At 48.1% G+C, this 14,967-nt stretch overlaps 6 protein-coding genes across 6 annotated transcripts; 3 read left to right on the forward strand and 3 right to left on the reverse strand.

The window, feature by feature from the left end:
• Positions 1-278: 278 nt before the first annotated feature.
• On the reverse strand, positions 279-1,658 carry COCMIDRAFT_29905 (uncharacterized protein; the record flags this gene model as incomplete). Its single annotated transcript, XM_007693994.1, has 4 exons — positions 279-915; positions 966-1,068; positions 1,121-1,280; positions 1,338-1,658. The coding sequence occupies 4 exons, from the start codon at positions 1,656-1,658 to the stop codon at positions 279-281; spliced, it is 1,221 nt and encodes a 406-aa protein (XP_007692184.1).
• Positions 1,659-2,800: 1,142 nt separating this feature from the next.
• COCMIDRAFT_106529 (uncharacterized protein) lies at positions 2,801-4,021 on the forward strand (the record flags this gene model as incomplete). Its single annotated transcript, XM_007694002.1, has 1 exon — positions 2,801-4,021. One exon carries the CDS (start codon positions 2,801-2,803, stop codon positions 4,019-4,021), a length of 1,221 nt encoding a protein of 406 aa, XP_007692192.1.
• Positions 4,022-5,796: 1,775 nt separating this feature from the next.
• On the forward strand, positions 5,797-7,622 carry COCMIDRAFT_40509 (uncharacterized protein; the record flags this gene model as incomplete). The annotated part of the gene is made up of 3 exons (XM_007693996.1): positions 5,797-7,087; positions 7,196-7,245; positions 7,302-7,622. 3 exons carry the CDS (start codon positions 5,797-5,799, stop codon positions 7,620-7,622), a joined length of 1,662 nt encoding a protein of 553 aa, XP_007692186.1.
• A 679-nt stretch (positions 7,623-8,301) lies between these two features.
• COCMIDRAFT_106527 (uncharacterized protein) lies at positions 8,302-8,490 on the reverse strand (the record flags this gene model as incomplete). The annotated part of the gene is made up of 1 exon (XM_007694003.1): positions 8,302-8,490. One exon carries the CDS (start codon positions 8,488-8,490, stop codon positions 8,302-8,304), a length of 189 nt encoding a protein of 62 aa, XP_007692193.1.
• A 1,230-nt stretch (positions 8,491-9,720) lies between these two features.
• On the forward strand, positions 9,721-9,996 carry COCMIDRAFT_106533 (uncharacterized protein; the record flags this gene model as incomplete). Its single annotated transcript, XM_007694004.1, has 1 exon — positions 9,721-9,996. A coding segment is annotated over one exon (276 nt), but the record flags the coding sequence as incomplete, so codon positions are not given.
• A 552-nt stretch (positions 9,997-10,548) lies between these two features.
• On the reverse strand, positions 10,549-14,175 carry COCMIDRAFT_106516 (uncharacterized protein; the record flags this gene model as incomplete). The annotated part of the gene is made up of 4 exons (XM_007694005.1): positions 10,549-11,008; positions 11,073-13,392; positions 13,441-13,806; positions 14,130-14,175. The coding sequence occupies 4 exons, from the start codon at positions 14,173-14,175 to the stop codon at positions 10,549-10,551; spliced, it is 3,192 nt and encodes a 1,063-aa protein (XP_007692195.1).
• Positions 14,176-14,967: the final 792 nt, after the last annotated feature.

A 14,967-nucleotide genomic window follows, 5' to 3' on the forward strand; every position in this document is an offset into this window, starting at 1 on the left:
CTTAGCTCACCTCCGCAACTACCGGGATAGACAACACTTGTACCATATACTGTTCTGATACCTTGTCCCTTTTGGTGGTCGTCCCGGCCGTGACAGGCTAGCCTAAGCAAACCATACGATAAATTCGAGGCATGAAAAGTGACTTGGATAATACCGGATAAGTGGTATTCAACATATAATATTTACAGGAAAGAAGCTAAGCCAGGAAGTAGATTACATCTCAATCGTACAATCTCAGATTAACGCGATTCTGAGATCCACATGCATTAGAAATACAATCATTTGTTACCGTTGTACGCCAAAAGATTAACTGAGCCCATTGTGTCTGTCACGACACCAGGCGTGCCCAATTGGTACACCCTTGCCTTAACGGCCGCCGCAGTGGAAGGACCTTCGAGACCACGAAGGTATGAGATAAGACCAGCTACATGAGGGGCCGCCATCGAGGTACCGGTCTTAGTGGCTGTCCCTGTATCACTCAGATGGGATGCGGAGACGATGGAGGTGCCCGCAGCAAAGATATCCACTTCAGGGCCGTAGTTGGAGCCTCTTCCACCGCTGAGTCTCCGGTTGTTGCTCTGGACGTTTCCGACACAGATGACTTCGGGAGAGCGGGCTGGCGAGCTATTGGAGGTGGGACCATTTTCGTTTCCTGCCGATACGACCATACTTATACCTTTGTTCCAGGCTGCAGTAATGGCATTATCCCACGTTGTAGAGGCAGATGCACCGAACGACATGTTGATAACGGCAGTGTTTTGTCGGTTCTTGGAGACAATGTCGTTGACCGTCCAGTCAAACCCTGCGAAGACATCTGATGCAGTTCCTGTGCTGCCACCGAGGGTCTTGACACCTATGATGGTGGTTTTCTTAGCAACACCATAGGTGGTACCACCAACGGTTCCAGCAACGTGACTAAGTTATGTCAGACGGGTATGAGCACTGTGAGATGGGGTTCGGCTTACGTTCCATGGCCATCTTCATCAGTATTAGGACTGTTTCTGACGGCATTATATCCCCAGATGGCTCGTCCGCCGAAGTCCTGGTGGGTGATGCGGACACCAGTATCTTGATAACATGTCAACACCAAATCAAGATCTGCACGGTATTTCTGACTTACCTATTACGTAGGAAAAGGTGCCTTGACCCGCACTGTCATCGTAGACATAAGAGCTGGCTCCTGGCGTGCGGGAGGAGATACTAGCAAGGCCCCATGGTGGGCTTGCCTGAGACACAATCGCGGAAGTTCTCATAATGAAATCTGGCTCAACTACAAGGACCTAACAATGAAATCAGCATTGCTACGTTGTGCCATTGTATGGCGGGACCTGGATTACCTCTGGCAGAGTCTTCAACTCTTCGATGGTTGCCTCATCGAAAGACCCAGCATAGCCTTTGAAGTCGCCGAAGCCGTACTCGCGCTCCACTGGCTCACCAGCTGGAGAATTGTCACCTCGTCGAGCCAGGTTGCGGGCATGGATGCTGCGCACCTTGTGGTGGTGGGCAGCGACCGCTGCGACATCGGTATCAGGCTTCAACTGGACTATATATCTTCCAGGAATAATGTCATCCGTTGGAGGTGCTGCGACGGGGGCAGCAAGAGCAACGAATGGAGCTGCGGCTGTGACCAGCGCGGTGAAACGAGTGAAGAAGCGCATTGTGAACGAAGGCAAGGCGTGTGGACCAGAGGCGGCTTGCCTAACACTGCTGGACTAGACGCGCTTTTTGACTTGCACTATGGCCGTTGTCGCATAGACTATTGTAATTGAAAAATGGTCCCAAATCCAAGCAGGTCTTATCGTTTCTTGACTTCTGCCTCTTTCAGTATAAGATCTGCAATACTGTTCGTATAGCTCAATAAAATCCTCCGAGTCATGAGTGGCCAAGGAATTGCGTAAGGGGTATTTAGGAAACAATAGGAATGTGGGAAGGGGGAAACCCCTGTTCTCTCGGCCAACGCCTGCCATTTTGAGCGCCTTAACCGTAGTACGGGAAGCGACGGGTCTCGGGAGCCAGCGTCGCGTTTTGTGGGCCTGTCTTGGAGCTTTCTCCGATGAATTAAGTCTTGGGAGATCTATGCAAATGATTGTATAGTTAGAAAAGGCAGTCCAAAAGTGGATCTACGACGTTTAAGCGCTCTAGAAACAAACATCAGTCGATGTAGACCCCCCTGGAATCGGCTACGTTAAAAGGCCAAGGAACATGGGGGCCTACGCTCCACCCTAAACCATGTCTAGACAAAGTCTGCAGAGCAATGATTTTATTGCCTTAGAAAGAGCCAATCGGGGGAATGATCTTATCGTTTTTAGTCAATGATCAGGTTCCAAACGGCAGCGATTGATTAAGCTAGGCTTCTTGTGATGAAATTCGTTTTGTGAGTATACCAAAGGTGGTCATGCACAAGATTGATCGCCTTCTGGCTAAAGAGTTCCACGCACCAGTCGTTCATGTTTTTTCTCTCATCTCTTATACGAAAAATCTTCGGTATCTAAGATTACGTTACTTACTTCGTATGACATATTTGAGTACCAGTGCTGTTTTAGGCGATTCAAGACTAAATACGCGTCCCACTTAACACAGGTTTTTCATTACTCAAATATGAAGCTTTCCCAAAGGAGCATTCAAATAGTAAAAAGCGACTCTTTTTAGTTGAGACTTGATTGGTTGAACTAAAACTGTCCGCGCAACACAGCACAGCCTTGTGCGGGGTAAACTGAGTCTGTTGTGTAAAGGGTTCGCATCATTCTATACCTTTTCACCCTTGCAACTTTCTACATTCTTTCAATGAACACCATTAAGTATGCGTCTTCTGCGGCTTGATCCTAGTAAACGCAGATGGATCCTTGAGAGGTTCTCGGGGGGAGAAACTCCAGTCTATGCGATACTATCCCATACTTGGGGTCGCAGTGATGATGAGGTTCAATTCGAGGATATTCAAGGTGGACAAAAAGAATATGATGATACTAGCAAACTGGGATACGAAAAGCTACGCTTCTGTCAAGAGAGAGTCGTGAGGGATGGCCTAACATACTTCTGGATTGACACCTGCTGCATCAACAAATCGTCCAGCTCCGAACTTCAGCATTCATTGGCCTCCATGTTCTATTGGTATCAGAATTCTACCAGATGCTACGTGTATCTCTCTGATGTATCCGTCCATGAGTCTACAGAAGTTTCTGATATGAAATGGAAAGAGGCATTCTTAAAGAGCAGATGGTTCAAACGCAGTTGGACGCTTCAGGAACTCATTGCGCCTACTTCCATCTCCTTCTTTTCCAGGGAAAAGACATTCCTCGGCAACAAGAAAGAGCTAGTATCTACGATTAGTGCTGTGACTCAGATTCCCATCCGAGCCCTCCAAGGACTTGAGCTCCTTTATTTTACCGTAGAAGAGCGTTTTTCTTGGATCAAGAGCCGCTCTGCAACGATCCCGGAAGACGTTGCTTATTCCTTAATGGGGATTTTTGACGTGCAGCTGCCCATGCTGTATGCAGACGGTGACTACGATAGGAGGAAAAATGCAGCATTGAAAACTCTCCAAAAAGCGATTACGGAAAGGAATGACAATGATAAAGAATCACAATCTGTTATACGGGTTGGGGGCGCTTCTTGGAGTGACCTCATGAAATTGAGTGAGAACGATTTGCAGGAACTAGATTCCGACCTTCAAGAATACCAGAAATGGCTACTCGAGGAGTTGCCAAATCAGATCAATAAATTGACCGTCTGGACCCCACTGCTTGGAGAACTTTCGGAGGCTGCAGGGGTAAAGATGAAGGCATTATTAGAAAAGTATGGCGTTGTTTATGAGGACCTATCACACCTTCAACCCAACATACGACCTTATGAACAAGCATGGGCCTGCTTTAGTGACGAGCAACTCCCAGTACAAACACGAGTGCAAGCACTAGTGGAAAATCGGTGGTTCTTCACGAGGAAGAATGAGAACGTTTTTACGTGCATCACTGCAGCTAGAACTCTCGAAGATTTAATGATCTGGAGGAAGGTCTGGGACAAGTAAAGTTTAATGACGACTCTCTGCTAGTGCACTGAAATTCTGTTCCACTGAGGCACCCCGCAGTCCCGATCGATGATGTAATGATAGTGCCTTTTCCTGTTTCAGGAAAGCTTCACTGCCTGATCACTAAGTCGATGGAAGTAACAGCCTTGCAATACCTTGGCTCTCATCAGTTTTCAATTTTTAGTTGTGACTAGAGCTGGGTCTCTTATTATCAGAGTTCCTTCGCAAGAGACAGGTAAGCCTACGCGCTACAATTTCGCAATCTTGCATGGTCGACAAAGTTGACCAATGAACTGAAAACATTCACTCTGCTGATGACATCGCTGAGAACATTTAGTCAAGACTGCATCTATATCATTGCATTGTTCATACACTTAGCTCGCGAATGACCAATGCACGTCGTAGGATAGTGAGCCCTCATTTTGCCCGGTTATCTCGTAAATGTCCACTAATTATGCACCTGCGTTTTTCAGAAAAAATACCATGTCGTATCTGATATTTTGTAACGCATTATTGAAATCTGCGCTTATAAAGTCCATGTAAAGCATTCAGGACTTGTAATTTGGACGCCACCCAGAGCACTTCCAACTAGCTGTATTCTGATCGTAGGTCGGAACTGGGACATCATGAGGGTTATGATCACGCCCATATTGAACCATAGTTTCAATTTTAGAAACACACTTGAGTTATTGGATATCGGGTCGTGGGTCAGGTAGATTTCGGGCGTAAGACTTTGGAGTGGCATTGTTTGTAGATAAAGGAGCAAATAAAAGGCGATATAGCGGTTAGAAGAGAACTATGTGGAATGACCTTACTAGTGCTTTTTATCTTTGATGGAGTGTTGGTATAAAAATTGTCAATCATTCAATCAGGGTTATTTGGCACTGGGTGACTAGGCGTCACATACACATTGACAGCGATATGATTCGTAGCGCATGACAGTCATGCTAATGCGTATGCCTTCGTACTAAAACAACTGGTGTGGTGGAATGTCCGTCTCCCCAGAACCCCTGACGGTTTTGTTAAAGCAGATCAAGCATAGTTCTTGTAATGGTAACGAGCGAAGCCAGGCTCTCTATAAAATACTCTTTTAGAAGCTTGCTGATGCCGCCCGACAATTCTTCGCCAAGCAAGCACTGGATTGAAACTATATCGCAATTCTCAAAGAGACGAACGGTGAAGCCAAGACTCGCTGTAAGAAAAAGTCTGTTGTTCTTTAGATAGTCGACAGGGATGGGAATGGTAGGGTGGTTCGGGCGGATGGCGCTAGGAAGAAAGCAACTAAAGAGGCCAAAGAAGCCCATGACAAAAGAGAGCGTGGCCGACTGAATGCAACTGGAGAAGCAGATAAAGCCTGAGGATATGAGAAGTTATGTGGATAGAAGCGAAAAACTAAGGCACTGGAAGCGTATAGTCTAGACGGTGTAGAACAGGATACGTCACAAATTTGGATATCGATTGATCAATACTGGAGTCATGCAGAGCGTCCGAAGCCCAGATATGGCGATACAGTGCTTAGTGAAAGCGGCTTCATCTCTGCATGCAGCTACAGCCTTGTTTTGCGCCACAGCGTCGCAGTTTATTAGCCCCACTTATTCTATTCAAGAAGTATAGCCAGTGAAGTATGGAACGCCTAAGCTAGAATAACCCCACCTGCTAGATGCAGCCAAGGGCTTAGTTGCATAGCAGAGCTGATGCCTAGACATCGCTAACATCCACCGATTTCCAATATACTCCTTCTCTATTCAATTATTTATCCATATCTTTCAATCAACATGCGTTATCATCGATATCGGCCACTGCAAAGCAATGACTCTCTTCGGATTCTGACTTTGCATCCCAGCTTGAAAGATTCAGACCCTATTGCATGCACCATTCAACATGCATCACTATCCGACGCGTCTCTCGAATACGAGGCACTTTCTTACACCTGGGGCGATAGCAATCCCACGAAGAAGATTGAATTGAATGGTGGCAGGGAATGGCAACGCGTAGGGGAGAATTGCTACCAAGCCCTTCGGCACCTGCGGCTAAGACACGAGCACCGGTTGGTTTGGATCGATGCCATTTGTATCAATCAGCGAGATATGGCAGAGCGGGCTTGCCAAGTTCGGATCATGGATAAGGTTTTCTGGCGCGCATCCAATGTCCTGGTGTATCTTGGCGAACATACACCAGGAAGCCGTGTTTTGTTCAATGAGCTGACAGCGGCGGACGAGTTGCTTAGGCAGACAGGAGGCTGCGATCGACCGTGTCCAAGTGAAGAAATTGTTCAAGAACTCCAGACATTCTACCAAAGACCGTGGTTTAAAAGAGTCTGGGTTCTACAAGAAGTCTTCTCGAAAGCCTCAGTCACAATCATCTGTGGTTCTTCTAGCGTGTCTTTTGATGCTCTCAAAGAACTACACTTTGGTTATCACTCAAACCATAATGTGACCGACCGCGCTTGGCCTTTGCCACTGAAACTCATCTATCTAGCACCAGAACACTACTCAACAACCGAGTTCTGTCTATGGAATCGGCTATACGAAAGCCGAAATTGCCTGGCAACTGATTCCAGAGACAAGATCTTCGCCCTCAAGTCTTTGACTGGTCCTGGGCAGTCAAAGATGGAGCACTTGATCGATTATACACAAACTGCTGAGCAGATCTTCACGAACGTTGCAATATTCCTTCTGCCAGTTCTTGGGCTTCGAATATTCACCGCCATTCACCACCCACACAAGAGAAACATGCCCTCATGGATTCCTGATTGGACCCAGGATGACCCGCTCCATTTCTATTACTTTGTGGTTGAATCTCTGGAGGACACATTCGATCGAGCTGCTCCAAAACTTAAGTCTCAAGACAACCGAAATCATCAGATTCGCCCGGTTCTGAATGAATGGAGCAGTGAACATCTTGAGCTATCTGTCACAGGGTGTGAGTATGCGCGTATAGAAGAGACTAGCAAGGTCTTCATGTTCCTAGATACAAACGACGCAAAGAACCAGATCATGGCACTTTTATCGTTTCTTGGTGATTCTGAAAGCATTTCGGGTGTTGATGGCAAATCAAATAATTGTGGCATGACTAGTCAACTTGGGAAAGCGATTACGAATGGTGAGTGCAAAAGTCGTAGCGCTAGCGCGTAACCGACCTAGTTGGCTGATCAGTTAGCTCTGTTTACTATAGATACCCATAAACTTCACTCACACTTAAGTCGGTTTTGGTCCAATGTGGATGTAAGTAGTACCCCTTTTGACGGAGCGAGAATGCAATTAACGAATCATGAGTAAAGCCAAGTGAGTCAATGTCAATCAGCGATGAGGACGCTGGTCATTTCTTTAACTCTCTCAACCAATGTAGGATCGGCGTTATGGATAACAAAGAACTGATAATTGTACCTGCATGTGCGGAGCGAGAGAACGTAGTTTGCATACTCTCGGGTACTGACGCGCCTTGCTTGTTGAGACCAGACCAATTTGAGAACTGGACACTTCTTACTGGAGACTGCCACATATTTGGGGATAGCTTCAGGGTTCCGTCTACTGTCTTCTTTCTGTGTGATGAGTTTATTGAGAGCCACGATAATCGAGTTCGGGATTTCAGAATTCGATAGTAAGAAGTTGAAGGTGTAAGCTCTGCTTGTTGGCCATCCAGCCTTTGTCGTACAGAAGCCTGAGGCTATAAAAAGCAATTCTGCCATCATATCCTTCCAGCTGTAATCGATTTATTTGAACTTTTACTCTTACGGAGGTTATCTTGTTACAAGGGCATTCGGGTCAAAATATCTGATTATCAAGAATATATGAGTAAATTTGATATCAGAATCCCAAAAGCAGTACTGTTAGACTGAATCGCTTGCCAAAGACCACTTTGCTTACGTATTCACGAGCCAAAGATACTAGCAGATGCGATTATGGCTCTGGGATAGGGAGATATGGAAACGATGATGTCATCTCACACAGAACGAACAAGCCTCCAAAGTATAGGCAAATGACACCACGTCTTCTGGGTTATATATTAACGTCTCCTATATCGTCAAGATCGAATTGAACCCACTAAAACTTTCATCTGATCACCTAAAGCGGGCGATGACACCGAACAGAACTCGAAATTCCGATCACTGCAAACTCATATAAGAGACCTTTGGCTACTGTTGATAACCACCGCTGTGTTCGAAACGCGGAAATGTTGATTCCCAGAAGCACAAAGATACTACTCGAGGTCGCAAGATTATATATCACCCCTCTTATTCGCTTTCACTGCCACCCCTCATACTAGCAACATCACTCGCGTCACCAACCTGGCACTCGATACTTTGCAAAATAAAGCAAACGCTCAGCATCCTTCATGTTCTTCTCACACTCTTCCATCTTCGTCTTCGCTTCCTCGAACTTTTCTCTCGCCTTTTCGTACTCCCGCTGCGTATCAACGTGTCGCCGTGTAGCTTGTTCGATATTGGTTGCTATATTGATGTTCGGCATTTTCCAGTCGGTATTCAAGGGATTGAGGCTACTAGAAGTGCCACTAGAATATCTGAAGCTGGGCGTATCGAATGGTGAGGGAGGGTTGTATAGCGAAGCGTAGCCTCCATAACGTCGATATCGCCGGGGTATCACAGGATACATTGCAGTGGAGTGTCTTGAGATGAAGTCAAACTAGAGTGTCTTTGTGATTGAAGAAATTAGTTCTCTCGGGATGAATTGAAATCTATCCGACGCTGATAGGTAATAAAAGGTGCAAGGGATCTTGAGAGCAGGATCGAAAGGCTGTCGCTGGATATGTAGGCGCAAGTGATGAAAGTGAACCAAGAAAAGTCAAGATATGAAGCTTCCCACATAGCGCGAGCTGAGCTGGCTTTTTGGATCATCAGTGCAACTGAACACTCCCTCGCAGTGAGTTTAGGCTCAACATCGATGAAGTGTTGGGAAGCTTGGCCGCCAGAATTCATATCCTCGCATCACCAGGAAAACAATCTACGCCCACAAAAAAGCCGAGCCACGTCTTTGCTACGAACAATCCACTGGCAAACAGAGCGCCTGTATCATAGCGACTGGCGAACGCGAGTTATTACATGGGATTGGTCCATGTACAAGGGGAGAAGAACATGGCGCGATTGCCAACGTTGGCCGAGATGCCAAGTCATCTACTCATTTTCGCTAGCAGTTGCTAGATTGATGCAGTGATTGTGACACAAGACCTGGGGGGGTTGTTACATTTACCGTCGTACAGACCGCCTCATCCGCCCAGGCTTATGTAGCACCGATCTTAGTTGCTTTCATGATCCACAAACACTACCAAATTCTATTCAATAAGAGACCCTCGCCAAAGCAACAGATCGATATCTCCGCCTCATTATGTTAACATCCCTCTACTTTCCACCAACAATCATCTGCATGACCATCGCCGGACGGTCCCAAATCGGCCTCTGACTAGTATACAGCCAATGAAGCATCTCAACCGACTTTCCCTACGCTCCCAAAGTAAATCTCAGGACAAACCCGTCATACAATCTCACCAAATTCCTCCATGATACATATGCACACTACAACATTGCGGTACTGCCGAAAAAAACGTTTACAAAAACTCTCCGCCGTCTCTTCACCATCCCCTCCTCAAAATCTAAAAACAACCTCATCCCAACTCATCCCCAATACTACCCAACAAAATCGCACCTTCTCAAGCGTCCACTTCAACCCATCCCTCCTCAAACCCCCTCCTCAAATCCCACCACTCCCTCACCTCACTTCCATTCCCCCATCGCAACCCTCCATACTTCCAACCACCACAATCAACACAGCGCACATTTCAATGACCCACAAAAGACAGGTGCACCCACTATCCTCGCACTAAACTCACATACACATCCCCCTCCCACCACCTTCATCTTCACAACATCAATCCAAAGTTCAACAAGCAAAACAAAAAAAAGGAATTTCTATATAGATAAAATGTATGTAATCAGAACCATACATATACCTCTGCCATGATTGAAACCCGAAAAAGGCAAAAAACAAAAAGAGGTGTATGGGGATTTCCCATCCCTTTCCCCCCTTTGCGCGCCTACCTATTTACCCATTCACCCACCTTAAGCCACCTTCCTACCCACCTTTTGCCTGCCCGCCCGCCCGACCACCCATATACACAAATCACCGTTTCAACCCATCCGACTCGAATATTTGCCATGTACACGCCTCAAACACCTTGTAATGAAGAAAGAGAAGGAAAGAAAGAAAGAAAATGAACCAGTTGAAACGACTAGAATGGTGAAAAGTCGTATGCTTGTGGTACCTCTCCCCCCCCGGTTCCCTTTCAAAGCCCAGTGTGCCTTACTTTCCCCAATAAGATCCCCGGAAAATATCATGTTTGTATATGCATCCACCCCCGTTCATGTGACTTCTCATCATCATTCATATCGCTGGTTTCGCTCCTTGATGCCTTCGTTTTTTTTTCGCTGTGCGCGTCCTGGCACTCATTTCGTCGTCATCCTCCTCCACCTTTGTTCTCACCCTCTGCATCCCGCCTTCCTCTCCCACAACCCCTTATCTAAACAAACTCCTTAACTCCTCCAACCGCGCCTTGGTCGCCTCCTCCTTACTCCGCCTCTCCCTCGCCATGGTCAAATCCGCAAGCGCCTTCTTCTTATCCTGCAGGACCAACATCTTCTCCTCAAAGCTATCCTGCATAATAAACCTCTTAATCGTAACTTCTCTATCCTGACCCAACCTATGCACACGGTCCACAGCTTGGGCTTCAGCCGCGGGATTGAACTGCGGTTCCATCATGAAGACCTTGTTGGCGGTGGTGAGATTGAGACCGAGACCGCCAGCGCCAATAGAGACGAGCATGACGCGGATAGCGGGGTCGGTGCGCAGGAGGTGCATGGATTTGTCGCGGGCGTCGCGGGTCATGCGGCCGTCGAGGCGAACGAGGGCGTGGCCAGCCGTTTTGAGGGCGATTTCGATGAGGTCGAGATGTGTGGTCCAGGAGGAGAAGACGATGCTGGTGTAGCATGTTAGTAAAAGAAAATCTAGATGAGGGATGTGGAAATGGTGGGTAGACGTACCTCTTTATAGGACGTTCATGGGGATGCTCATCGCTCCAGCGACGGAACTCATTCAGGTCGTTGAGAAGGGCTTGGGTCTTTGTGTGAGGACCTGTGTAACTGCCTATTTTCTTGGCCAACTTGGGATCTTTGCGGATACGGTCTTGCTCTTCGAGGTAGGAATAGAAATCCGCGCGCTTGAGTTCCAGGGCAGCGGGTCGGTTGACGTCGTCGCAGATGTGGCAGCGGACAGAGCCGTCGGGTTGGACGAGACTCTTCCACTGGTCCCGTAACTTCTTAAGATGGCGGGGGCAGACAAGGTGGTAGCAGGTGGTCATGTAGCCGATGACGTCTTGGACGTTTCCTTCTTCATCCTCGTCATCAGGGTCAGCGTCTAGTATCGACTTCTTGCCTGGGCAGTAGTGGCAATCAGCTGCGTTTGTAGATTCGAGAAGGTTGAGCATCTCGTATGCTTGTTGACGCGTAAGCTGGGGCGTTTCTTGACCATCATCTTCAATCTCCATCGGCTGATCGTATGTCATGCCATCTGTGGTCTTCAAGGCTTCTTCGCTGAGTAAGTCACGTCCATGTGCACAGATAAGGCGAAGGTTGAGAATAGCCGTGAGAATGCGTGCATAAGACTTTCCGCCCATCTTGTCACCCTGGGTAACAGCAAGAACCTTTCGCTGCGTATCCTTCTCAAACCAATCATGCAACTGCTTCTCCTCCCTAGAAAACTGCAGCCTGACGACATAATCGAGCTTCCTGGGCACCTCTTCCTTGATGATCTCCTTTGTGCGGCGAATGGTCACGGTGCTAACGAGTAGCTGTAGTCGCTTTACCACGTTGGGATCCGCACTCTTGAAGGGGTTCAGTATATGCGTGTTGAAGCCTGCAGTGGTATCAAATGGTCTGAGCTTGATGAAGTTAAAGAGTGCGCCAAGATCCTCAAGTCGGTTCTGAACTGGTGTACCCGTAACAGCCCATCGCCGCTGGCCCATCATATTACAAGCGGCCTTGGACTGGTTTGTTGGGTTACGAATCGTATGAGCTTCATCAAGGACAATGCGGAACCAGTTGAGATAAGGAAGGGCACGCTTCTTGTCCATGATGTCCTTGGCGATGATATGATAGGTAGTCAGGACTATGTCATAGTCTGCTAGCCTCTCAGGGGTCATGGAAAATCTCTCGGCTCCATGGTATCGCGTCCACTTTAATGCACCATTACCTTCGGGGAAATGCTCCTTGATCTGCTCCTTCCAGTTAGTCATCGTACTGAGTGGGCATACAAGAAGGGTTGCTCGAGTGTTGATGGTAGGCTGTATCATGGCAGGAAGGGGGCGAGGAGGCGGTTTCTTTTGGCTGAATGCTTGAGCGGCAGTGATGGAGGCTTCGTCGCAGATGAGTGACAGAATACTAAGTGTCTTTCCAAGTCCCATCTCATCGGCCAGTATACCTCCCAGGCTCGGAACTGGCTTCTGGGCTCTCTCTTCGCCAGTGATGATATGTACATATGATATCCGGCCGTTATCACGAGTCTTGGTCGTCCACATTGGATCCCTACGCTGATCGAATTCTTGGGAAGAATGATCCTTTTCGTGATCGACCATGAAATAAAGCGCTTGCTTTTGATGTGGGTATAACTCGGTCTTGATGAGTGGTGACGGATTCCGCATTGGTACCGCTTCAGAGCTGGAGACAACTGTGTCAAAGACATCATCCACTTCCTGGCGGATCTCGTCGACGCTGCGGACCACGTAGTTGTTCATAGCCGCATATGGTGCAGGCGCTTCGAAGCCAGGCTGTGAAGCTTGGCTCTTCTGGAACCCTTCTTTGGTTTGCGGATTGTAGTAATCATGGCGCGCGAGCTCGAAAACGGGACGCTCTAGGATGAGGTTCTTGCCCTTGAGAAATTTGCCGATATTATCTGCATTCTTGCGGGGGCAGTAGAGTTGCAGTGTCATGGTGATAAGAGCCGAAGTGCTGCTTCCCGGTGGTCCTTCATTTGGAAGCTTGCGACGCGGCTCTGTCCAGGCCATCCATTTGAGACCGCTTATATGCGCGCTGTCAATGAGAGGAGTAAGTCCCTGTGCCGTCTTCATATCGACCCTACCAAACTCTTTGCCCATGCCGTCAAGTACCATGATGATCTGGTTGCCCTTGTTGCCAGCCCTGCGAAAAGCGACTTTGATTCGGCTCTGACCACCGTGGTTTCCGACAAACTTTTTGGGATCTGGGAAAGGAACGAGATGTGCTTGAATATAAGTGTGCTTGAGCTTGCCAATGCAGACTTCATCATTGCTGTTATCTTGAATTATCTGAACTTCATCTTCGTCGTCGCCTAGTATCTGTCAGTCCTGTTTTCTTGTTCATGAAATACTGTACTCACTCATGGTTAGATCAATGGACGGCTTTTGCTGCGGTGGAGATGCTAGGGGAGAATTTTGGTGGTACCGAAGATCAAGGGCGCTTCCACCGCTAAAGTTCGTTCGATGTGGAGTGTTCGTCTGTACTTCTCCGGCTTTGAACCGCTTTGCAGGTGATGCCGTGCGCTCTTGGATGTTGTGCAAACGCTCGACAAGTGAGACCTGGCCGATGTTGCTGGGCTCGATGCGGCCGCGATCAGCGTCTCCACCAGAAGATGCTGGACGCTTTGGATTTGCAGTCTTGGGATTGAGTAGTGCTTGAGGATCGAACTGAGCTATCTGAGGTACAGGCACTCCGTGGCTGTTGTTATGGTGAGTTGTGGTCTCGCCTGGCACGTGCGTTGTTAGCTCTGGGTCGGTGAATGTGAGGGAATCTGGCAGCTCGAGGTTGCAGTAGTCCAGATCATCACCAGCTGGTTGTGGTGTATCAAACAGAAGCTCATCGGGTCCAGACGCAAGAAGTGAAGCCCATGACGTCGCGCCCGGGTACGCGTCGTCTACCATGTCCACGCCTGTGCCAGATGTTTCCATGTCATAGTTTGTGTCTGACATTTCAAGACGTTTGAATATCCAAAGCTGATTGGGTGGCAACTGATACCAAGTGGGAGGAAGAGGTATCGAAAAGTAGACTGAGAAAACTGACAAGACGTACCTGTTCTCCGTCGCCCCGTGGGGTCAAGTAATAGAGCTGGATTCATGGTGTCTAGATTCCGAAGCCCGACGTCTGTTTCTATCTTTTACCTGTTGACTTCACTTGTGAGTCTCCCAGCTCTTCCCACGACGCCGTGATGCTCAACGGCTCAGCGCATCTGATGCCAAGCCCTAGTAAATGTTGGCCACAACACGCCGGAAAGGTTGTTTGGCAACCCTTTATCCGTCTCTTGAACACTCAGATGCCTTCACTTCTCTTCTTTCATCAAAGCCCCGCGGTAATGCACCCCTATCAGCAACAGGTCGCGTGATGCTGACTACTCCAGCTGTACAGTGATTCTGCGATGGCTGAAGTCAAGCGGCCGTAATTTGGGCGGCTGAGCTCTTTGTAATGTCGCGGCTGTCATCAACGAGTGTGGTGCGCGGGAGTCATACGAAGACCTGCTTCTTTGAACGATGCACGCAGGGTCGAGAGCTGTTGCCTTTCATGGTCGCCTGTTGGGGGTGGATTGAGGTGTGGCTGGAAGAGGCCTAGCGCGAGTGTGGATGGATATGTCAGATGACCCATCGATTCTTCCGTTCGTGTGCGTGTGTGTGTGTACGACGACGCCAAAGCCTGAAACGAGACCGTGCATGCGTTCGCAGCGCGATAGCGATGACATCGGACCTGGCTCAATGCAGGCCATCGGATTGCCTAGCGGAGCTGCTCTTACGCCATCTATTACCTACCGTATGCGTATCTAAATTTGAAGCCACGGCGGCATGCTTGGCGCGTCCAAGGAACACGATTCCTTAGGTGTCGAGTATCTCGTAGAGTGCATACCTACCCAGTCGTCGGC

This window comes from Bipolaris oryzae (genome assembly GCF_000523455.1).
Source record: "Bipolaris oryzae ATCC 44560 unplaced genomic scaffold scaffold_192, whole genome shotgun sequence".
NCBI classification, from domain to species: domain Eukaryota; kingdom Fungi; phylum Ascomycota; class Dothideomycetes; order Pleosporales; family Pleosporaceae; genus Bipolaris; species Bipolaris oryzae.